General features: G+C 48.0%; 1 protein-coding gene across 1 annotated transcript; it reads right to left on the reverse strand.

The window, feature by feature from the left end:
* Positions 1 to 224: 224 nt before the first annotated feature.
* LOC309392222 (protein brambleberry-like) lies at positions 225 to 23,074 on the reverse strand. Its single transcript, XM_081953241.1, has 13 exons — positions 23,013 to 23,074; positions 21,527 to 21,794; positions 19,201 to 19,329; positions 16,748 to 16,933; positions 12,782 to 13,004; positions 10,865 to 10,981; positions 9,611 to 9,790; positions 7,351 to 7,557; positions 6,360 to 6,513; positions 5,114 to 5,163; positions 4,161 to 4,312; positions 2,335 to 2,435; positions 225 to 934 (listed from the first exon to the last, which is right to left on the reverse strand). The coding sequence occupies exons 1-13, from the start codon at positions 23,057 to 23,059 to the stop codon at positions 802 to 804; spliced, it is 1,947 nt and encodes a 648-aa protein (XP_081809367.1). The 5' UTR covers positions 23,060 to 23,074; the 3' UTR covers positions 225 to 801.
* Positions 23,075 to 23,204: the final 130 nt, after the last annotated feature.

Here is a 23,204-nt window from a genome sequence, read left to right on the forward strand (position 1 = left end):
GTACTAATTTAACCGCAGTGATTCATTTAACGACCGTGGCAAGGAAGGTCATAAAATGGGGCAAAATTCACTTAGCCAACATCTCACAGAGCAACGGAAATTTGGAGCTCAATTGTGGTCGTAACTTGAGGATCACCTATACCCCGTTTAATTTTTTTTATTTTCACGAATAGATTTTTTTCGATTTTGCTTATTTCCTTGGCTGCATTAGTTAGCATTTATAAAAAAAACCATCTTTATTCAGCATGCACACAACAATGATCAGTTCTAAAAAGAAGCCACTATAGACGGGTTAGCAAATCATTTTTGGGTCGGTCAGCTGTTTCTATCGCTATAAGAAAATTTCACCTCCAGCCAAAAACTGTCCTCGGGGCAGAACTGGATTCGGATTGTGTTTCTCTCATTTTTGGGGGAGGAGATCAAAAAGTGGAAAGTTGCATCTTCAAGAGGAAAAAAAAACTGTTCCTTTTTAAAACTAAATGGACGGTCCGTTGAGCCAGCTGCCACCTCGGCTCTTAAGAAAACGGATCGCTTTTAAATAATGCCTCCAAGCCTAATATAGGCATAAAAAAAATGGGAGCAGAATGTTAATTGCTCTCAACCCAATAGATCGGGGTGGTTTTTTTGTCCATTATTAGTAGAAACTACATTATTCAGCAGTGTATAAATGCTGAACCGAGAGGAATCGATGTTCTTCCCCTGAAAATGGGCTTTAGGCCTTGGCACGGAAGCCTTAAGCTTTGAGTCCACTGGAATTGCAAAGCAGGAAGGGTCAAAAAGCCTGCAAAGATCCTGCTGGATTCAAGCCACTTGGCTCTGTCCGGCCGCGTGGACGTGGCAGAAGAGGTGGTCGGCGAGGGCTTTCTTTCGGCATGGCTGACCGGTCCTGGTCACCCCTTGGCAGAAGGGCCTTGGAGAAGCCGAGCAGCTGGACCTGCAAGTGGGGGAAATGAGAGGTGAGGGTGGCATCTGGGCATCTGCTCCGGATTTAAGCAAGGGTTGGTGTCAGGCCTGCAAGCCGTCTTTTCCTTTTGGGTCTCTGGCCTGCCACACTTTCTATTATTCTACTATGCCTTTTCTATGGTGGGAAAATGAGAGGGGGGATTGTACGGAGTGAGATGCCATGTAGCCATAACAACATTCTTTCTAGAAAGCCAAGGTCATCCTTTGTCTCTGTACCTGACCGGAACTGGATGGGTGGAACTGCCAGCATGGCAGTGGGAGATTAGACCATGTTATGGGCTTGTGAGTGTGGGGGCAAGATCTTGAACTTTCAACTGGGTGGGGAAAACTGGGAAGCTTTCAGATGTGCCAACACGGCTCTCTTCATAAATTGGAACTTTGAGCAATACTTTGCCTTGGACTCTGATTTAATTTCGGATGCTATTTGGAACCCTGACAGTTGGCTTGATTTCCCAAAGTCTTCTCCGTCAGCACTCTAGGGGAAGGGGTTCACCAAACACGGCCAGTGTAAGGCTGGTGGACTTCAACTCCCAGAATTCCTCAGCCAACCATGCTGGCTGGGGGATTCTGGGAGTTGAGGTCCACCAGTCAGGTTTGAACCTCTGGTCTAGAATTTGCCAGGGGTTTGCTCTCCATTAACTTGCCATTAAGTTCTCAAACATTTCGTTACCAGGCTAGGTAATATCATCAGTGTAGATCAGGGTTTCTCAACTGTTTTTTCTCTGGCGAAGAGCAGACCAATGTTTACTTATATTATTTGTACCCTGACTTTATTATTTTTTACAACTAACTCAAGGTAGCAAACATAATCAACACACCTCCCACCTACTAATTTCCCCACAACAGTTCCGCCAAGGCGGAACTAGAACTCCCAGTCTCCTGGTGATTGGCCCAAAGTCACCTAGCTGGCTTCCACGGCTAAGGCAGAACTAGAATTCACTGTCTCCTGGTGATTGGCCCAAAGTCATCTTGCTGGCTTCCATGACTAAGGTGGAACTATAATTCACTGTCCCCTGGTGACTGACCCAAAGTCACCCAGCTGGCTTACATGGCTAAGGCAGAACTAGAATTCACTGTCTCCTGGTGATTGGCCCAACGTCACTCAGCTGTCTTCCGTGGCTTACGAGGGACTAGAACTCACTGACTTTCTCGCCAGGTGCCTTAGCCACTGGGCCACACTGGCTGAGCAGCTACAGTGCAAAGAGGAATGTAGCCATATAGAGATTAAGAGGACGGGGATAAACAGAGGTATTGTGTGAGCCCATCTGTCTGTTAGATTGAGCAAATCATGGCTTAATACGATGTACAGATGCCAAGAGAACGTTTGAAGCTTTGACTCACACACCGGCCACTGCCCGCTCCCATACTTACACGTCGCTGAGCAAGGAATCGTTAAGCGAGGAGACTTGTGGGTTGGCGAATGAGTTGAGCGCTGAGCCCACGTGAGGCCTGGATAGTTTCTCCAAGGTGGCCTGTTGGGGACCGAAGGAGGACACGTTTTTCCCCCTGGGATGCCATGCCCCATCTCGGCTCGGCTCCGGCCCATGGGGGGAGGACAGAACTCAAGAGAAGCAGCAGCACATGTTAGGGGGAATTAGCCGAAAGACCCCTCTGAGCTCCATGGAGACAAGGGATGGTCGCGCAACAGACAGCATCCCCAGAACATGGACCCTATATGCTGGTTTGCTAGGATGGCCTGGTTCCCACTGGCTTCTCCCAATAGGCCTACGCAAGAGCTGTCCAACCTGAGTCTCCAAGATAGCAATGGCAGCGCCATACAGGGCTTTTACAGCCCTCTCTAAGCGGTTTACAGAGTCAGCCTCTGGCCCCCAACAATCTGGGTCCTCATTTTACCCACCTCGGAAGGACGGGAGGCTGAGTCAACCTTTAGCCAGTCAGGATCGAACTGCTGGCAGTGGACAGAGTTTGCCTGCAATACTGCATTCTAACCACTATGCCATCATGGTCCTTCCTTCCTTGCAATACTTACCTACCGCTTTACAGCCCTCTCTTAAGCGGTTTACAGAGTCAGCCTCTGGCCCCCAACAATCTGGGTCCTCATTTTACCCACCTCGGAAGGACGGGAGGCTGAGTCCCACCTTGAGCTGGTCAGGTTTGAACTCCTGGCAGTCGGCAGAATTAGCCTGCAATACTGCATTCTAACTATTGCACCACCATGGGCCTGCCTGCCTTGCAATAGTACTTCAGATTTATATACCGCTTCACAGTGTTTTACGGCCTTCTCAAAGCGGTTTACAGAGTCAGCCTCTTGACCCCAACAATCTGGGTCCTCATTTTATCAACCTTGGAAGGACAGAAGACTGAGTCGACCTTGAGCCAGGTGGGATTTGAACTGCCAAATTGCAGTCAGCCGGCAGTCAGCAGAAGTAGCCTGCAGTACTGCACTCTGACCACTGCGCCACCGCAGCTCTTGCTTTTCCAAAACACACCTGTGCTTTTTTAGCTTTTTCTTGGAAACGTTTCACTTCTCATCCAAGAAGCTTCTTCAGTTCTTCTTCAGTTGAGAAACGAGACATTTTCAAGGAAACACCCCCTCCCCCCCCCCCCCCGGAAAGTCCAGTTGCCTTTTGGAAAAACATCTTTGGAATAGCTATCATCATCATCGTTTAACACCCCATAATCCCTTGCCAGGAGTTGGGGCAACTGAATAGAGCTAGCAGAGTATTTTAATGGCCGGATGCCTTTCTTGACGCCAGTGCGGAGTTATATTCGGCAGATATATTCTCATCGTGCCCAGAGAGAAATATCTGCCTCTACCTAGGATCGAACTCCCAGCCTCGGCATTGTGAGGCGAGAGCTCCACCTCTAGGCCATCGCACCACTCCATTTTTGGGACAACCATGACCTGGATAATTGAGTGTCTCCATAGACATGGGTCTAATGTGAGTTTAGCTTTTGCAAGTGCAATCCTTTTCACATTTGCAAGATTTTGTTCATGTAAACAAAAAATAGAACCCAAATGGTTGGGTTTTGTTGGTAGCCTTGACAAAATTACCCGCACAAAACCATCACTCACTCAGGCTGCATTGCAAAGTCATCCCAATTGTGATGACCTCTTTTTTGGCAACACAACACCCCAATAGCCAGCTGGAGAACCTGGACATCATCCCTCCAGCCCCCCGAAAATCCCTGATTGGGACCCTTCTCATGCCCCATGCGCCAACCTCTTTAGTTACCTCTGGTTTGTTGCCACGGCTCAAATTCAGACGACGCGAAGCCATGGCAGGGAAGGAGGGACTCAGCGTTCTGCTCTCCTGCCCCCTTCCCTGGGTGGAAGGAAGGAGCCCCCCCTCTTTTGGTAGGCAATCTTTTTTCAGAGGAAATCCATCTGCAAAAGACAACGGGGGGGGGGGGGGGATAGGCAGAGGCAAGGCCTGGTGTTCTGACGCAGCCTTAGCAGAAGCACAGACCTTATCAGTTCCTTGCGATAATTGCTTGGCCCCGAGGTCCCAGCCGAAAGGCTGCAAGTTAAGTTCTGGCAAGCAGTCTCTGAGGCACGAAACACATTTGAGCAAAATCTTCAGAAATACAAACTGTTGTCTCCTACGACCACCACTCCCCTTTCCTTCCATTTATTCCCCAGCCAGGGAGGGGTCATTCAGCATCCATGTGTGCCTTGCTTCCTTAGTCGACTCCTTGTCCTCCGTTGTTCTCCTCTCCTAACAGCTCTACACATATGTGCATCTGGAACAGCCCCCAGCTGTTCTTCCTCCTCACTCATCTCAGCCTCCAAAGGCAGCTGCCTCTCTGGTGGCTGGGAAATGTCGGACGGCCCTGCCTCTATCTCTGCATCCAATGCAGGGCATCCATTAGAGCCTTTCCCAGACTCCAGAATTGGCCCAGGTTCCTCCCCAATCTCTCATCATGTAGAGTGCTCCTGGGGGCTGGGGGGCAAAAATGAGCAAAAAACAGCCTGGTGGGCAGAGTCAGCCTGCAATACCCCATTCTAACCACTGCGCCACCACAGCTCTATGAAAGTACAGTAGTTCTCCACGAATCTATTAAAATGCCACTTTGCGTGTCAAATCTTCGTGGCTAACTCGCTGGTCCCCACTGTCTCAAGGCCAAGGGCAGTTCTCAGCCCCCCCCCCCCATCTGAAAGGCCCCCTATCCCAGCAGTCTTGCTCACCTGACAGGTAGCTCACCTCTTCCAGCTCATCCAAGAGGCCCACTTCATCTCTGCAAAGGGGAATCAAGAACCATTTTAGGGCCGGTAGCTGCATTTCCAGGATTTTTGCAAGCAGCTTGGGGAAAAAATTCACTCTTCTTTTTTAAGTGGCAGACCAGTTTTTGAAAAGGTTGCAATAGAATTGCCCCACAGGTGCTTTTTCAAAAGGCATTGAGACTTGGTTTTTCTTTGAGGGACCTTTTCCTTCTCATCTGAGATGTTTCTTCTGCTGTACTGAATCTCTCTCTCTCTCTCTCTCTCCTCCATCTCTATCTAGCTGTCTATCATCTCTCTATTTGTATCATCTATGAAATTTATTTATCCTATCTGTCTTTCATCTATCCTATCATTTATCTGTCCGTCACTATCTATATCATCTAACATTCTGTCTGTCTCTTTCATCTATCTATCTCTATCCATCCATCCATATCATCTGTCTAAGCTATGCATTTCTTTCTCTCATCTATCTGTCCATCATTCATTATCTATCTCATCTAACATTCTGTCTGACTGTCTCTGTCTTTCATCCTAACATCTATCTGTCTGTCTATCATTCATCTATCCATCTCAACTATCCGTCTGTCTGTCTCTGTCTCTCTGTGTCTGTCTTTCGTCCTATCATTTATCTGTCTGTGTCATTCATCTATCCATCTTTATCTATCTTTCTATCTATTCATCCATCCATCCTCTATCCATCCATCTAATCTATGTATTTCTTTCTTTCATCTATCTGTCCATCATTCATTATGCATCATCTATCACTCTCTGTATCACTATCACTCTATTATCTATCTATCTATCTATCTATCTATCTATCTATCTATCTATCTATCTATCTATCATCTATCTATCTATCTATCTATCTATCTATCTACGGTATCTATCTATCTATCTATCTATCTATCTATCTATCTATCTATCTATCTATCTATCTATCTATCTACGGTATCTATCTATCTATCTATCTATCTATCTATCTATCTATCTATCTATCTATCTATCTATCTATCTATCTAATCTATCTCATCTACCTACCTACCTACTTACCTATCTGACCGAACGGTTAAAACCACAGGGCCATAGAATTCTTTCCGTGCCAGTGCTAAGAAGACTGACTTATACAGGCTACCGATCATGCAATTCAGAAACAAACGTTAGAAGTTGACAAAAATTACACTCAATCCATTCTCGGCTCCTGTTTTCCTACCTGTCAGGCGTGGAGGTAACCCGGCAGTGCTTGGCTGGCTTAAGCCCCCCTTTGCAAGCAGGGGTCTCTGGAGCCTTGTGGGGAAGGGGCAAAGGGGGTCTCCATTTCCGGTGCTTCAGAGCCTGGGCGCAGATTCTTTCTAGGAGTATGTTGACTGCGAGGGAGAAGGAAATGACAGATGATGTTCCTTGTATCTCTCGCCCACCTGGAATTCACTTTTAAATCTTCTAGTTTGGGGTTCTAATCCTGCTTTTGGACACGAAATCCAACTGGGTGACTTTGGACCTCTCTCTCTCCCTCCCTCTCCCTCCTTTCTCTCTCTCTCCTCCTCTCTCCCTCTCTCCTTTCCTCCCCCTCCCCCTCTGTCCAGCCCATCTCACAATATTGTTCTCGTGGGGAAAATAGGGAGGAGTATTAAGTAGGTTCGCAGCCTTGAGTTATTTATAAAAATAATAAAGGCCAGATTTTTTTAAAAAAAAATCAAATTCATAAAATATGTGTCTACGTAGATAGCTAAAGAAATCTAACTCTATTAGTCTTTTTAAACAAAACTGAGCACTCAACCCTGGATGAGGACCCAGCATGGACGTTTTAACTGCTCTGAAAATGTCAGATCAATTTCCCACCCACCGGGGGTCCCTGGAAGACGTAACCAGGTATGCCCCACTGCCACTCCCTGGGCTGCAGCCCAAGAGCCTGGCAAATAATGATTAGAAATGGTGTTTAGAATTTGACCGTAAGGAAAAAATACACTTTGCGCTCTGGAGAATAATTCCAATGGAAGTCAATCCAGATACAACAAATGGCACTTATGGCCGTGGTTTTCCACTTTCCAGTGTGCACATGTGGGCCGGCCAGCTGGTCTTTGTGCGCCCCGGAGTGCTGGAAACCGGAGGATCAGCTGGCCTGGAGAGGGCTCTGCACACATGGCAGAGCTTCTCCATCGCAGAGTTGGGCTGAAACCAAAGAGTCCCGAAACCCACCAACTTGCCTGCGACAGACACCACCAAGAGGCCGGTGAGCATCTTGAAGCCCAAGGAGACGGTGTGGTGGAGCTCAAAGAGAGCATTGGCCACGACCACGACCAGCAGCAGCGCACGGGATGCGCCAGGGACCTGCAGGAAAGTCATGAGGAGCGCCACCAGGAGGAAGTAGACCACATGCAGGAGACAAGTGTAGATGGAGCTCAAGCTGAACCCTGCAAGACAACAAGGTTTTTTCATCAATGCGGAATGAGACAACGTGCTACAGCCAACTCGCTGTGGGAGAACTCATTGCGGGTCAATTTAACAATTCTATTTAAGAAATATTTTAATTTTTGCCATTCGCATTTCATTCTGTCCCTCCTTTGGCATTCTTTCTTCAGTGAATTTCTATTCCACTATTTCTTTGATATTAGTGGAACTCTTGCCCTGCGGTGGGTTGCCCGTGGCTAATTGTCCTAAGACCCTTGCAATGTGGGGTTTTGCTTAATGTCACAGAGCCACCCATAACTTGGGGAGATCAGGAAACTAAGTAAGCAGGTGCTGTGGTCCAGCAGCGGCCTGCGGAGCTGGCATCAGAATTGGACAGCGAGGAGGTAGGGGAGGAACATGGGCCAGTCCTGGAGCCTTGGGAAGGCTCGGACGAGGGCTCTGTGTTGGAGGCAGAGAGGGGGCCAGGGACATCTGGGAGTTATGTGCTGCCTCTGGAGTGTCCAGAGTCGGACAGCAGCAGGGCAGACAAACAGGCCTCCCATGTTCCCAGTGTGTGCATGCACAGAGCTGCCAGAAGGCAAGAACAATTAAGACAGAAGGGATGACTCAGGAGTTAGGTTTGGAGGTGATTGGCCCCTCCCATAGGACATAAAGGAGGAGCAAAGGCACATGAGCCTTTGCAGGAAGCAACTTGGTTCATGCTGGTCAGTTTCCCTTCTGAAGCTCCGTTCTGACTCTTTGCTCCGTGTGGCCTTGGCAAACTAATTTCCAATTAAGTCTTTGGCAATGTTTCAAGGAAGATAAAGGTGGGTGCTTATCAGCCTTATCCCGAAAGACTTTGGCAGAATACTGTAGGACTCTTTACAACTATTTGGGACTCATTACGGGCTGTGAATGAACACAATTACCAACACAATTTGAAATAAAAAGAGGATTTTGGGGATTAAGTGTGTGCGTTTTACTCAGTGGTGGGTTGCAGGAGGTACGCCCCGGTATGGGTGTACCGAAGCCTGCCCAGAGCACCGGGTACCGTTCCGGTGCAGTGCTCGGGAGGGCCCACTTGCCTGCCCGTGCTCCTTACCTGTCTTTAAAGTCTTCGGCGCTTCTGCACACGGCACGTACAGCGCCTGCGCAACGCTCCGTCGAGCAGCTGGAGCGTCGCAGAGGCATCGTCGGATGATAAGACGCACGCGTGCGCGCGTCCATGTGGACGACGCCGGGCAACTGTACTGGTTGGAATGGGATCCAGACCCCACCAGTGGTTTTACTGTATCAGGAAGAGTAGGTCAGAGCAGCAGGATTAAGAGCATCTTAAGTAACATTTTCCCATCTGCAAAGCCACATTCAAGCAGCTGAGATTGCAGCACAACTCAACCCAAAAGTATAAAAGTTCTTCAAAAGTACGAGCTTGGTGGTTTACTTGCAGACATATCAAAGCCAGGCTGAGCTTCTATTGCAGTGATGGCTAACCTTTTTGCCATCGCGTGCCAAAAGCGGGGGGAGCACGGGGGGGGCGCATACCCATCCCCATAATTCTATGTGCCCTCCTGCCGCACATGCGTGCACGATGCCCCCATGCTCCCACCACTTTTGGCACACAATGGCGCGGTGGACTCATTTTCCGCCCTCCCCAGGCTCCAGACCCTTTCTAGGAGCCTGGGGAGGGTAAAAAAGGCTTCTCCCCACCCCCAGAGGTCCTCTGGAGGCCAAAAATGGCCCGTTTGCTGACTTCCGGTCCAACCGGGAAGTCCGTTTTTCACTCTCCCCAGGCTCCAGACCCTTTCTAGGAACCTGGGGAGGGTGAAAACGGCCTTCCCCACCCCCCGGAGGACAAAAACGGCCTGTTTCTCAACTTCTGGGCGGCCCAGAAGGCCCAGAGCTGAGCTCACGTGCCCACTGGTATGGCTCCGTGTGCCATCTCTGATGCCATGGGTTCGCCATCACGGTTCTATTGTGCCGTGGCAGCTGCAGCCTTGTCCTTTTATGGCATATATCCCGTGGTGTCCGTGCCTCTTTTCAACGGGCTGTGGGCCTGTTGCTCGGAGGTAGCCTTACCTGCCCAGGTTATGAACCTGTGGATGTGCTGCAGTCGCCCTTCCACCTTGGTCTGCATCTGCTCCATGGTTTGAAGGACCAGCCCAAACGTCTCATTCATCTTCCTCAGTTTCCCCAGTAACTCGTCGTGGTACAAGGTGGTTTGCTTCTGATGGGCCAGGAACAAATCCACGTTGGTATCTAGAAGAAGAGAAAGGAGGTCTCAGGCCCAGAAGAAAGGCATGCGGGCCTCAACTCAACCAAGTCTTCTCCATCTTCTGAGTTCTTCTAAGCATGGTAGACCTCCATCCCTGCCAACACCGTGTAGGAATGCGAGGACCATGGGATCCTTGGTGATCTCTGAGCTTGGTCGGGTTTGTTTTTTTGCAGATGTTTCATTACCCAACTAGGTAACATCTTCAGAACCAGAAGGCAATAGGGTTGGCAGAGAAGAGGAAGAGGAGAAGGGGAAGGAGGAGGAGGAGGAGGAGGGGAAGGAAAAGGAGAAGTAACAGGAGAAGAACTGTAGGGCCTCAGGGCTCTCTGTGTTTAGTGGTTTTCTTGCAGGTGTTTCATTACCCAACTAGGTAACATCTTCAGAATAGAAAGGAGGAAGATTGGCGGAGAAGAGGAAGAGGAGAAGGGGAAAATGTATGGGGTCCTTGGTGCTCTCTAATCTTGGTTATTTTCTTGCAGACGTTTGATTACCAATTTAGGTAACATCATCTGTGATAGAAGGGAAGAGGGTTTGTGGAGTGGAGGGAGGAAGAGGAGGAGGAGGAAGGGTCCTTAGTGTTCTCCCAGCTTGCCTGCTTTCATGCAGATATTTCATTACCCAACTAAACATCATCAGTGCTAGATGGGTGAGGGGTTTGCGAGGAAGAGGAGGACTGTGGGGGTCCTTGGTAGCTTGGTGATTTTCTTGCAGACATTTCATGACCCAACTAGATAATATCATCAGGGCTAGAAGGGAATTGAGTTTGCAAGGAAGAGGAGGGGGAGGAAGAGGAGGACTGTGGGGTCTTTGGTAGTTTGGTGATTTTCTTGTAGACATTTCATGACCCAACCAGATAATATCATCAGTGCTGGGGAGGGGGATTGTGAGGAGGAGGAGGAGGAGGAGGAGGAGGAGGAGGAAGAGGAAGAGAATAACCGTAGGGCCTTGGTGCTCTCTGAGCTTGGTGGGTTTCTTGCAGACGTTTCATTACCAAACTAGGTAACTTCATCGGGGCTACGCTCGAGACGAATAGAGTTTGAACTGCTCCTACCACAAACCTATTTTGGAGTAGACTTCTTGAGCCCGTTTTTGGACTTGTCCCAGGTCCCTCAGGATGGACTGATGGCCTTCTTGAAGCTCCACATCCTGCTGGTTCAGGTGACTGCTGACATTTTCTGCGAGAAGAGAAACAGAGGCAGTGACAACCGGCCACATTTGGGTTCAAGAACACACAAGGTCCAGTGGCCCAAGAGAAGTGGAGAGCCACGACTCCCGGGTCATCAGGACACTCATGGGAATGCCTCTTCAGCAGCATTTGAAGACGGCTAACCTATCCCTCCCTCATCCGGCAAAACAACTTTACTTCCCTGGATTTTCAATTCCGGTGTTGCCAGCAGAAAAATATTGGCAGCTCAGGGTTCAAATGAGGGGCCCATGAGGTTTGGTTGTTTTGCAGATGTTACCTGACCAGATAAAATTAGTGCTAGAAGGGGGGGGGGGGGTTCGGAGAGGAGGAAGACTATGGAGGTGCTGTCTGAACTTGGGTTGTTTTTTTGCAGACATTTCATGACCCAACTAGGTAACATCATCAGCGCTAGAAGAGAATGGAGTTTTGGAGGAGGAGGAGGAGGTGGTGGTGGAGGACTGTGGAGTCCTTGGTGCTCTCTGAGCTTGATTGTAACATCATCAGTGCTAGAATGGAGTGGTGTTTGTGGAGAGGAGGAGGAGGAAGAGGAGGATTGTGGGATCCTTGATGCTCCCTGAGCTTGGTGGTTTTCTTACAGACCTTTCATGACCCAACTAGGTAACATCATCAGTTCTAGAAAGTGCAAATTGGCAAAGCTTATAGCACTAATAGAGATACTGGATTGAAACATCAAACATCTGCAAGAAAACAACCAAGCCCAGAAAGCACCCAGGACCCCACAGTCCTCCTCCTGCTCCCCTCCTCCTCTCCACAAACCCTACTCCCTTCTAGCACTGATGATGTTACCTAGTTGGGTCATGAAACGTCTGCAAGAAAACAAGCAAGCTCAGAGAGCACCAAAGAGCCCTGAACTTCAGCCTCTTATGGTCCTTAAAAGTTTTGAGATTTTGGGGATGGAAGGAGATGGTGCTCCACAGGGAGTCCTCAGATTACGACCATCTCTTTAACACCCTTTCAAAACTACAACGGTGCTGCCAAAGGGACTGACGACTGCACCCCCAGACCCACAACCGTCACAGCATCCTTGCAAACCCCCACAATCAAAATTTGCGCTCTTGCCAACGCCATCCGAATTTTACCAATATATTTTATAAGGGTGGCGGTCTCCCAAAAAAAGACCACGCGATTGCCATCTGCACACTTCCCAGCTGGCTTCCGGCGAGCAGGATTTGCTTCATGACTATGGGATTCGCTTAACAACCCCAGCAAAAAAAAAAAAAGTGGTGGTGAAATCGGGCAGGGCTCACTGAACGACCCTGCTGCTAAGCGCAGGGGTGTCAAACTCCAGGCCCGGATCTGATCCGCGGGGTGCTCATATTGGGCCCATGGGGCCACCCTGGAAACAGGGACTGGCCCGCAGTGCTTCTGCCAGTGAAAATGGGCTCCTGAGCGCAGTTTCCGGCTACGACGGCCTCCGGCAACGCACTGCCAGTGAAAATGGAGCTCTGTTTTCGCTGGCAGAGAATTGCCGGAGACTGTCACAGCTGAAAACGGAACTCAGGAGCCCATTTTTGCTGGCAGAGCGTTCAGCCACCACAGACGGCGACACGAGTGATGATGAGCTGGCCACACCCACCCTGGCCACGCCCCCAGCCCCTCCCAAAGTGAGACACAACCCCGATTCGGCCCTCAATGAAATTGAATTTGACACATCCCCCCGGCTTAGCGAATGGACATTCCGACGCCGAATCGTGGTCGTAAGTCAAGGACTAGCCGGACGAAGGTTGGAGGTGCCCCGGGGGAATCCTCGCCGCTCTCTCTCTCTCACCCATCCTGCGCGTGATGCCGTCCAGCAGCTCGGCCACCTGCTGCTGCCCACTGGCGATCAGCGCCTTCTCCTGCACCAGGTGCTCCAGGTTGCTGGAGAGAGAGTCCTCCATCTGCGCCTGGCCGTCTCGCAGCGTCTCCTGCCGGGTGAGGAGCTCCTCCTGAGCGCTAACGACGCGTTGCAAAGACTCCGAGGTGAGGAGCTTCAGCTCTTCTTGGCTCCTCTGTCACGGGAGGGAAAAACCACAGAAATGATGGGAAACTAAGGCTCACGAGCCAAGGAGCTTAACTTTTCCATCTCCTTTCTCATAGTAAAAGGTAAAGGTTCCTCTCGCACATATGTACTAGTCATTCCCAACTCTAGGGGGCGGTGCTCATCTCTGTTTCAAAGCCGAAGAGCCAGAGCTGTCCAAAGACGTCTCCGTGGTCATGTAGCCGGCATGATTCAATGCCGAAGGCGCACAGAACGCTGCTACCTTCCCACCAAAGGTGGTTCCTATTTTTCTACTTGCATTTTTACCTGCTTTCGAACTGCTAGGTTGGCAGAAGCTGGGACAAGTCACGGGAGCTCACTCCGTTACGCGGTGCTAGGGATTCGAACCCCCGACCTTTCTGATCGACAAGCTCAGTGTCTTGGCCACTGAGCCACCGCGTCCCTTATGTACTTCTCATAGTGCATAATTTAATTTTATTCCGCATTTTGTTCAGCAGTTTTAGGGTGCATTTTAAAAAACCAGGTAGTCCTCTACTTACAACCGTTCATTTAGTGACCGTTCAAAGATGCAGCACTGAAAAAAGCGCCTTACGACAACTGTTCGCGCTTCTGAGCCTTGCAGCATCACATGATTTACATTCAGATGCTTGACAAGAGGTTCATTTTTACGATGGTCGCAATACTCCGGGGTCCCGTTGATTCCCTTTTGCGACCTCCTGGCAATCGGAGTCAAGAGAGAAGCCAGATTCACTTAACAACTGGGTTACTAACTTATCCCACTGCAGCAACTCACTTAACAACTTGTGGCAAGGCACGACCTAAAATGCGACAAAACTCACTTAAGAAATGTCCCGCTTAAGGACAGAAATTATGGGCTCAATTGTGGTCGTACGTCGAGGACTACCTGTATACATTTAGAGGTTGTTGTGAAATTGACTATAGAGATTCTCATTCACCCAGGTCATGGTTGTTCCAAAGGTGCTTTTTTTCAAGAGGCAACTAGATTTTCACCAAACACATCAACTCTGTGGACAGATGCATCAAATTCACATGAACATCTAAGTATAAAAATAGGTAGGATATGATAATGAAGAAAAGGGAATAGGAAAGGATAAGCATCAAATTATAACAATTCTGCCATCCTGAAAATACACCAGTTCAGAGTTGAAAAGATATAACCACAACAACAGAAAAGGAAAGGAAGAGAGAAGGAGAGGAGAAGAGAGGGAAGGAAAGGGAAGGAAGAAAGAGGAAAGGAGCGGAAGGAGGGAAGGATAGAAAGAGAAGGAGAGAGGGTAGGAGGGGGAAAAGGAAGAGGGGAGAGGTAAGGGAGGAAGGAAAGGGAAAGGAGAAAAGGAAGGAAGGAAGGGGAGAAGGGAGGGAGGGTGAAAAGAAAAGAAAAAATAGGGTTGTGATAATACAAAATAGTATATGGGATGGTACGAAAAGCAACTCCGAATGTATATTTTAACTTTTTAATATGGAAAAGCAAATATGTAAAAGCAATAAAGATAAATAATAACTATATACCTGTATATACCTGTAACTATAAATATATATATTATTTATCAGTACAAATACAACACAAATATAAAAAGGCAACATTAAAAATAAAAATATGGTTTTCTGCCTGCATGGTCTTCTGTGATGAGCCGAAGGACAGAAAGAGGGAGTAGTGACCTTCCTCCCATATTTAGGCATACCAGGGGTTGTAACACAAATATATATAATGTTGTGTTTGTGCTGATAAATAAATAAAGGGAGACTAGTATAGATCTATTTCAAGCTATTTAGCTCTCATCAGCTAGCCATACCCTTATTGGGAATCAAACCAGGGCTCTATTGCATATTAGGGAGATGTAATTGCCACTAAGCCACAGGCTCTCTTCCTTATCAGCTAGGCCAGGGAAATAGGTATGTATTTGTGTTACAACCCTTGGTATGCCCAAATATGGGAGGGAACTCACTACTCCCCCTTTCTGTCATTCGGCTCATCACAGAGGACCATCCAGGCAGAAAACCATATTTTTAATGTTGCCTTTTTATATTTGTGTTGTGTTTGTGCAGAAAAACCGCCTCACACAGATCGGTGTTTACATTTTGATTCCCACCACTGGAGCACCAAATGGGAATCACCAGAAGCTTACACCACCGAGCCGAAGGCCTCCGTGCCGGCAAAGATGGCGAAGGAAAAAAACCAAAAACACATCAAGGAAGCCCTCAGAAGGTGTGGTCATCCCAAGTGGGCTTCCATCACATCTCAAAAAAGGCCTTATAGCAGTGTTTCTCAACCTTGGCCACTTGAAGATGTCCGGACTTCAACTCCCAGAATTCCCCAGCCAGCGAATGCTGGCTGGGGCATTCTGGGAGTTGAAGTCCGGACATCTTCAAGTGGCCAAGGTTGAGAAACACTGCCTTACAGGATCTCCTCCATAGCAGACGACAAAGAGAACAATAAACGAAGCAACGTTGTCATTCCGTACGTTGCAGGAATATCAGAAAAGCTCAGGAAGATCTTCAGCCAACACAACATACGTGTGCACACACATCAAACCTAAGAGTACGCAAAGGCAGAAGCCTGCCCACCCCAGGGATAAAACACCCAGACACAAACGGAGCAACGTGGTACTTGCAGTACAATGCAGGGAGCTATACGCAGATCTGCACGTTGGGGGTAAAAAAACAACCACTTCACAAACAAACGGCCCAACATAGGAAAACGAATCCATTCAGGACTAGATTCAGAAGTCGATCTGTATTTAAAAGACAAAGGCTACTATTTTGAAGACAGCAAATTCCACATTTTTGACAGAGAGGCCATCTATGTCCAAATTGAACGGCCCTCCCTCAACAGAGGGGGAAGGATACAACATCATCATTTTGGTCGCCACGATGTAGAAAAGATGTGGAGACTCTGGAAAGAGTGCAGAGAAGAGCAACGAAGATGATTAGGGGACTGGAGGCTAAACATATGAAGAACGGTTGCAGGAACTGGGTATGTCTAGCTTAAGAGAAAGGACTAGGGGAGACATGATTGCAGTCTTCCAATATCTCAGGGGTTGCCACAAAGAAGAGGGAGTCAAGCTATTCTCCCTGAGGGTAGAACAAGAAGCAATGGGTGGAAACTAATCAAGGAGAGAAGCAACTTAGAACTGAGGAGAAATTTCCTGACAGTTAGAACAATTAATCAGTGGAACAGAAGTTGCCTGCAGAAGTTGTGAATGCCCCAACACTGGAAGTCTTTAAGAAGATGTTGGATAGCCATTTGTCTGGAACGGTATAGGGTTTCCTGCCTAGGCAGAGGGGGTTGGACTAGAAGATCTCCAAGGTCCCTTCCAACTCTGCTATTCTATATTCTATTCTATTCTATTCTATTTCCAGTCAACAACACTGGTCCTTTCAGCAGTTCCAAGAAGGCTCCACACCCATTTGCACCACTCAGGTGACCCCGAGGACATAGACAAACCTCCAAGGGGCCTCAAGGACCCTCTCAAAGGATGCAAATGACCAGCTTTGTCTGCAAGGAGCATCAATCCTTCCCTTCCCCCTCCATCCAGTCAGAACTGAAGAAGCTTCTGGGACGAAAAGCAAAACATATTTAAAGAAAAACAACAAAGTTCAGTTGCCTCTGGGAATAAAAGCACCTCTGGGATGTCATGAAATGGAATGCAGCCGTTCTCCTCATTCATCCCAGCGCAGGCCCCCCAACCCCAATCTCCAGACCAAAACTGAGGAACCGGGGGCCAGCCGAACCTTGAGTGTTTTCATCGCCTCCAGCTGGCCGACCGCAGTAGAGACCAGGGCGTTCACCGTATGCTCCGCCCGGCGTTTGAACTGCATCTGGCGGGTGGCGTAGCAGACGGCCCGGGCTCGGTTGCTGACGATGTGATAAGCGTTCCAGGTATCCGGATCCATCCCGGCTGTGCATTCCGCCAGGGCCTTTTCCAAGGAAAGGAACGGAGGAAAGAGACGCATTTCAGAATCCAGCATTGGCCCCTTGAAGCATTGGGGGAAGGCTTACCGTATTTTTCGGAGCATAAGACGCTCCAAAGTATAAGACGCACCTGGATTTTGGGGGGAGGAAAAGAAGTGGGGGAAAGTCTGCCTCGGCCTCCCAGCAATTTGCCTCCTTGCAACAAACAGCACAGACAACACACACTGTTTGTAGTGTTACATTTCAGACTATACTTGCAGAGAGGCCGATAAAACTGATGTGGCTTTCTGGAAGTAAAGTTATTCTCTGCTATTTAAACAAAGATACAATAGCACTGGGCCTCTTCAGATCAAGCATTTATTTTAAAAAGCTTCTTCATTTTGTTAAGTTGTCTAGAATAATAATAAAGCACTCTTTAGAAAAAATTAAGTCTAATAATTTGAACATTCTTATAGGCATTTACAGTTATTGACTTACCTCCTTGCAGCAAACAGCCTGATTAATAATAATAATAATAATAATAATAATAATAATAATAATAATAATAATAATAATAATAATAATAATCATCTTTAATTTATAAACCGCACCCTTTCCTAAACAGGACTCGGGGCAGTGTACAGTCATATTAAAACAGTATAAATACAAAATATAGAAATACTTAAATATACAAATAGGTAAACGGAGGAGGTAGCATATGGACTGTACAATATTTAAATTAAAATACAAATAAACATTAAAATTACCCTTAAAAACTACCCAATAAGATGTTTGCCAGGAGGTTAAAATGGGACTATAAATCAGTTAAGCCAGCGAATTGGAACAGGTAGCACAAGTGATTTTACTTGTGATTAGCACAAGGAAAAAAAAATCTGCCTCCCAGCAATTTGCCACTGGAGCAAACAGCAAGTTCAACTTTCAATTTCTCCCAATCATCAGCTGTTTCAAGCTGCAGGGACTGTTATAGCCTATTGCAGCCTCCGCAAGCCTCATTTTCCCCGTTTGCTGCAAGGAGGTAAATTGCTTGGAGGTAGAAGCCAAAGGGAGGTGGACGGTGGGTGGACGGGTGGGGCTACATTCAATGTATAAGATGCACCCAAATTTTCACCCTTTTTTAGGGGGGAAAAGGTGCGTCTTATACTCCAAAAATACAGTATGTTGTAGCATACAAAGAAAATACAAAAGCAAATAGGAAAAATAGGAAAGGAAAGAATGTGGAAAAGAAGGGGAAAAAAAAAAAAAAAGGATTTACTTCCGACTCTCTTTGGCGGAGTAGAATCAGGCATTCACATCAAATCACAACTTTTTACTTTTACATAATAGTTTAAAGTAACCATTTTTATAACAACAGCGGTAAAAAACAAAGTCAGCAGTTCGTTTCCACGTCAAGCACAAAGTCCAGAAATGGTTTCCAGGTAGAAATAAAAGTATTTGCATTTTTTTTCTTTGATCAGAGCAATCAGTTTAGCCATCTCTGCTTACTCCATTTAACTGACCTTGGAAGGATGGAAGTTCCGAGTCGACCTTGAGCCGGCCAGGATCGAACTGCTGACAGTCGGCAGAGTTAGCCTGCAGTACTGCATTCAGATCACTGTAACTCTATGGCTCTAGTCTTTGTCATGGGAATTAAAACAAGAATTTCAACCCCGCAGTGGAGCGGTTGTGACCGAGGCTTCCCGAGAACATGAAGCAAACTCCTGGTCCCAACAAAAACCCCTTTTATTAATTGACTGTCAATTCTGCTAATTCCCATCCAGCAAAGTCTTTCGAGGGAGGATTTATAGTCACAGACCTTATCTGGCTTGGAGAGCTGCCAGGCTGATCTCTTCATGAACCAATTAAGTGAACTAATGGCCTCCTGCAAACTCCACTCCTCTTTCGCTCGTCTTTTGTTTCCTCTGGGAGGGTCCATTTAAGATCTATCTGTGGCCTTACTCCCAAGTCGACCCCTGTTTTTTAGCTCTTCCCTTCGTCTGGCAGCTCTGTGCATGCGCACACTGGGAACAGGCTCCAGCTGTTCGTCTGCCTCACTGATGTCTGACTCCGAAGGCAGCTGATAACTGTCAGACAGCCCTGGCCCCCTCTCTGCCTCCGACACAGAGCCCTCATCCGAGCCTTCCCCAGACTCCAGGAGTGGCCCATCTTCCTCCCCAACCTCCTCACTGTCCGAATCTGCTGCCGGCTCTGCAGGCCGCTGGCGGGCCACAACAAAACCAGTGCCGGAGCAGCCTTCCAGTCGTTGGCCAAGGTGCCTGAAGGTGTGCCTACGTACCATGTCCTCAGTGCACAGGTAAGTTCTCCGACCTTCGGAACTGGCCTGGCAGTTGAAGAGTGCCACTCCTAGCTTGGCCAGGTCCTCTTCCGTGAGATCGGTGCAAGTCGAGCGTAGTTGTGAAATGACCTGGATCGGGGAAGGACAAGAAAAAGGCCCCGCACCATCAATTCAGGAGGAAGAGAGATGTACCCATTGTACATAAATGGCGAGGAGGTGGAGAAGGTTGGTAGTTTTAAATTTCTGGGCGTTTGTATCTCAGAGGACCTCTCGTGGACCACGAATGCTAGCATGCTTGTGAAGAAGGCACAGAAGAGGCTGCACTTCCGGAGAATGCTAAGGAAGACAAATCTATTTCAGCATCTACTTCTGTCCTACTATCGCAGCACTATTGAGAGTGTCCTGACATACGGCATCCTTGCATGGTATGGGAGCAGGTCTGCAGCAGACAAAAAAGCTTTACAGAGAATCATCAAAACTGCCCAGAATATCACATGGATATCACTGGACGACATCTTCGCATCTCACTGTTTGAGGAAGTTGCACAACATTCTCAGAGACTCTTCCCATCCTGCTTACAATCTTTTTAGACTGTTGCCTTCTGGCAGAAGATACAGAACAATTAAAACTCGGACCACGCGTCTTCTGAATAGCTTTTATCCCAGAGCTATAATTGCACTCAACATGAACTAAAGGGCCACCATCTGTGAGCTATTGGGCAGCAATACTTGGCCTGTTCTGTGGATGCTTGGGTGGTTTGGGTGGGGGGCTTTTTTGGTGGGTGGGGACGTGTGTGGGATTGTTATGTGTGTTGGGCCTGGTCTCTGGGTGTCATGTGAATTTCGCTGTGTGTGTATACTGTGTATATACGTACAATGACAATAAAGTAAATTCACGGGTGCATTGGCCAACAGGATGGGGGAACGGCTGCCGAGTAGGAACGGGACAGGTAGTCCTCGAGTTACGACCGCAAACTTTCTATTGCTAAGGAAGGCCTTTCTTAAATGATTTTTGCCCCATTTTACGACCTTTCTTGCCACAGTTGTTCAGTGAATCACTGCAGTTATTAAGTGAATCACACAGCTGTTAAGGGAATCTGGCCTCCTCCCATTGACTTGGCCCGTCAGAAGGTCGCAAAAGGGGATCGCATGACCTGGGGACACTGCGACCGTCATATGTATGAGTCATTTGCCAAGCGTCTGAATTCTGATCACGTGTTCATAGGGCTGATGTCTTAAGCATGAGAACCAATCTTAAATCACTTTTAGAATGGAACAGAAGAGAATAGGACAGAATAGGAATAGAATAGGATTAGGATTAGAACTAGAATGGAGCAGATTAGAACAGAATTAGAATAGGACAGGAATAGAGTTAGAAATAGAATTAGAAACAGAATAGACTTGGAAAAGAAAAGAATTATGGTAGAAGAAAATAAACAGAGTTGGAAGGGACTTTGGAGGTCCTCTAAGAAGACCCTATACCAGTCTTGGTGAACCTATGGCACACGTGCCAGAGGTGGCATGCAGAGCCTTCTCTGTGGGCATGCACACTGTTGCCAGCTACTCCTCTGGTTTCTGGCGTGTACATGGGCACCGGCCAGCTGGTCTTTGAGGGCACCAGAGTGCTGGAAAACAACCAAAAAACAGGCATGTGGGTGCCGGCCAGCTGGTTTTCGGCTTTCTGGTGCTCTGGCATGCACACGCATGCACACGCATTCTGGTTTGGGCACTCGGTGCCCAAAAGGTTCAGCACCACTGCCCTATACCATTTCAGACAAATGATTGTTTTTTCAGTGCCGTTGCAAAATCAGCCACTAAACAAACAGTTGTAAGTTGAGGACTGCCTGTCTACAAAGCGCCAGAGACCTTGGGATGGCAGGAACTCTGGTGCTGGAGAAGAAGACTCCTGCATTGAGTCCCTTGGACTGCAAGGCCATCCAACCGGTTAGTCCTAGAGGAGATCAACCCTGACTGCTCTTTAGAAGGCCAGACCCTGAAGAGGAAACTCAAATCCTTTGGCCACCTAATGAGAAGGAAGAAGGACTCCCTGGAGAAGAGCCTCATGCTGGGAACGATGGAGGGCAAAAGAAGAAGAAAGGGACGGCAGAGAATGAGATGGCTGGATGGAGTCACTGAAGCAGTTGGAGTGAGCTTCAATGGACTTCAATGGATGGGAGAGGACAGGAAGGCCTGGAGGAACGTTGTCCATGGGGTCGCAATGGGTCGGACATGACTTTGCAACTAACAACAGTTGTAAGTCAATGACTGCCTGTATACACACACACACACACACACACACACACACGTGTCTACAAAGCGCCAGAGACCTTCTGATGGCAGGAATCCAGAAGCGACAAATCCACCGCCTGAATTTCAGCTAGGAAGCGCTCGTCGGCCGTATCCATCTCAAAAGGCACTTTCGCAAGGCTGGCTGGGTCTGGAGCAGATGCTGCTGGCTCAGGACTGGGAACAGGACTCGGGGAGGCCTTTTGGGAGAGCCAGCCAAAAAACCCAGCGGAGGGGGCAACCACCAGAAGCAGGGGGAGAGGGAAAACGAGGGCCCAGCTGTGAAAAGGCAGCATCTTCCCACGGTGCCTGCAGTAAAAACAAAAAATCAGTTTGTACCTGTAAAGCAGTATATTCAGGGCTGAAATGAGGGGTCCTTGGTGCTCTCTGAGCTTGGTGGTTTTCTTGCAGACGTTTCATGACCCAACTAGGTAACATCATCAGTGCTAGAAGGGAGTGGGGTTTGTGGAGAGGAGGAGGAGAAGAGGAGGAGGAGAACTGTGGGGTCCTTAGTGCTCTCTGAGCTTGGTGGTTTTCTTGCAGACGTTTCATGACCCAATTAGGTAACATCATCAGTGCTAGAGGGGAGTGGGGTTTGCAGAATAGAGGAGAAGGAGGGGAGGGGTCCTTGATGCTCTCTGAGCTTGGTTAGTTTCATGCATAAATTTCATTACCCAACTAGGTAACACCTTCCTTCCCTTCCTTCCTGTACTAATTTATTCTGGTCATTTGCATCCTTTTAGGGAGTCCTTGAGGCCACTTGGAGCTTTCTCTGTGTCCTCAGGGTCACCTGAGTGGTGCAAATGAAATTGCTGAAAGGACCGCATTGTGGAGCTGCGTTTTCTGCTCTGTGTCCCTTCACTATTGAACATCCTGTAGGAAGCACAACTCCACAACACAATCCTTTCAGCAGTTCCAAGAAGGCTCCACACTCATTTGCAAGGACTTTAAAGGCCAAAGACCCTCATTTGTGTTGTATTTTCATACTTCAGCTTTTTACATTTCATGTCGGCTTCTTAAGCCAGCTTCTATACCAGAACAACAGAGCTGGAAGGGACCTTGGAGGTCTTCTAGTCCAACCCCCTGCTCAGGCAGGAAACCTTACTGTTTCAGATAAATGGTGGTCCAACCTCTTCTTTAAAAATTCCAGGATTCAAGCACCCACAACTTCATGGGGTAATCTATGCTCATTTTGGAGGCAAGTCTATTGCTCTTTCCAAGCAGGAAAACTGAGAAGGAGATTCTCAGTCCTCCAAGTCAGGATTGTCCCAAAGGGGCTTTTTCCAGTTTTCAGGAAGTCCAGTTGTCTTTTGGAAAAACACCATTGGGAAAAACCAAAAAGCCTCCTTCCGCAGAAGGCCCAGCTCTTGCTGACTTCCTAAGACCACATTCCAGACTTGGCTTTGCAAATTCCCATTCCCTTTTCCTTAAATACTTTTAACCGTAGATCTCCTCGTGGTCCCCCACCCACAGACCAGCATAGCACACCCCAGACTTGGCTTTGCAAATTCCCTTTTCCCTAAATACTTTTTAACGGTAGATCTCCTCGTGGTCCCCCATCCACAGACCAGCATAGCTGGGCGTGGCAAAACCAGCCAAAAGTCGGGTCAGGTGTAAAGAGAGAGAAGAAACCTCATCGGAGGCCGGGATGGCGTGGAAGGAAAGCGGGGCCAAAGCAAGGCGACGCACCCCGAACCTAGCGACCCTTCAACCCTCCGA

This window comes from Natrix helvetica (assembly GCF_964273705.1).
Source record: "Natrix helvetica genome assembly, chromosome: 4".
Lineage (NCBI taxonomy): Eukaryota > Metazoa > Chordata > Lepidosauria > Squamata > Natricidae > Natrix > Natrix helvetica.

Bases quoted from the DNA above. Each gene is read 5' to 3' on its own strand.
- LOC309392222 (XM_081953241.1), bottom strand. From the start codon at position 23,059: ATGCTGGTCTGTGGATGGGGGACCACGAGGAGATCTACCGTTAAAAA. The intron at 2,436-4,160 runs GTAACTAAAGAG...GGTCCCCAACAG, and splicing joins GCCGTGGCAACAAACCAGAG to GCCACCTTGGAGAAACTATC. The intron at 935-2,334 runs GTAAGTATGGGA...CCCCACTTGCAG, and splicing joins GATTCCTTGCTCAGCGACGT to GTCCAGCTGCTCGGCTTCTC.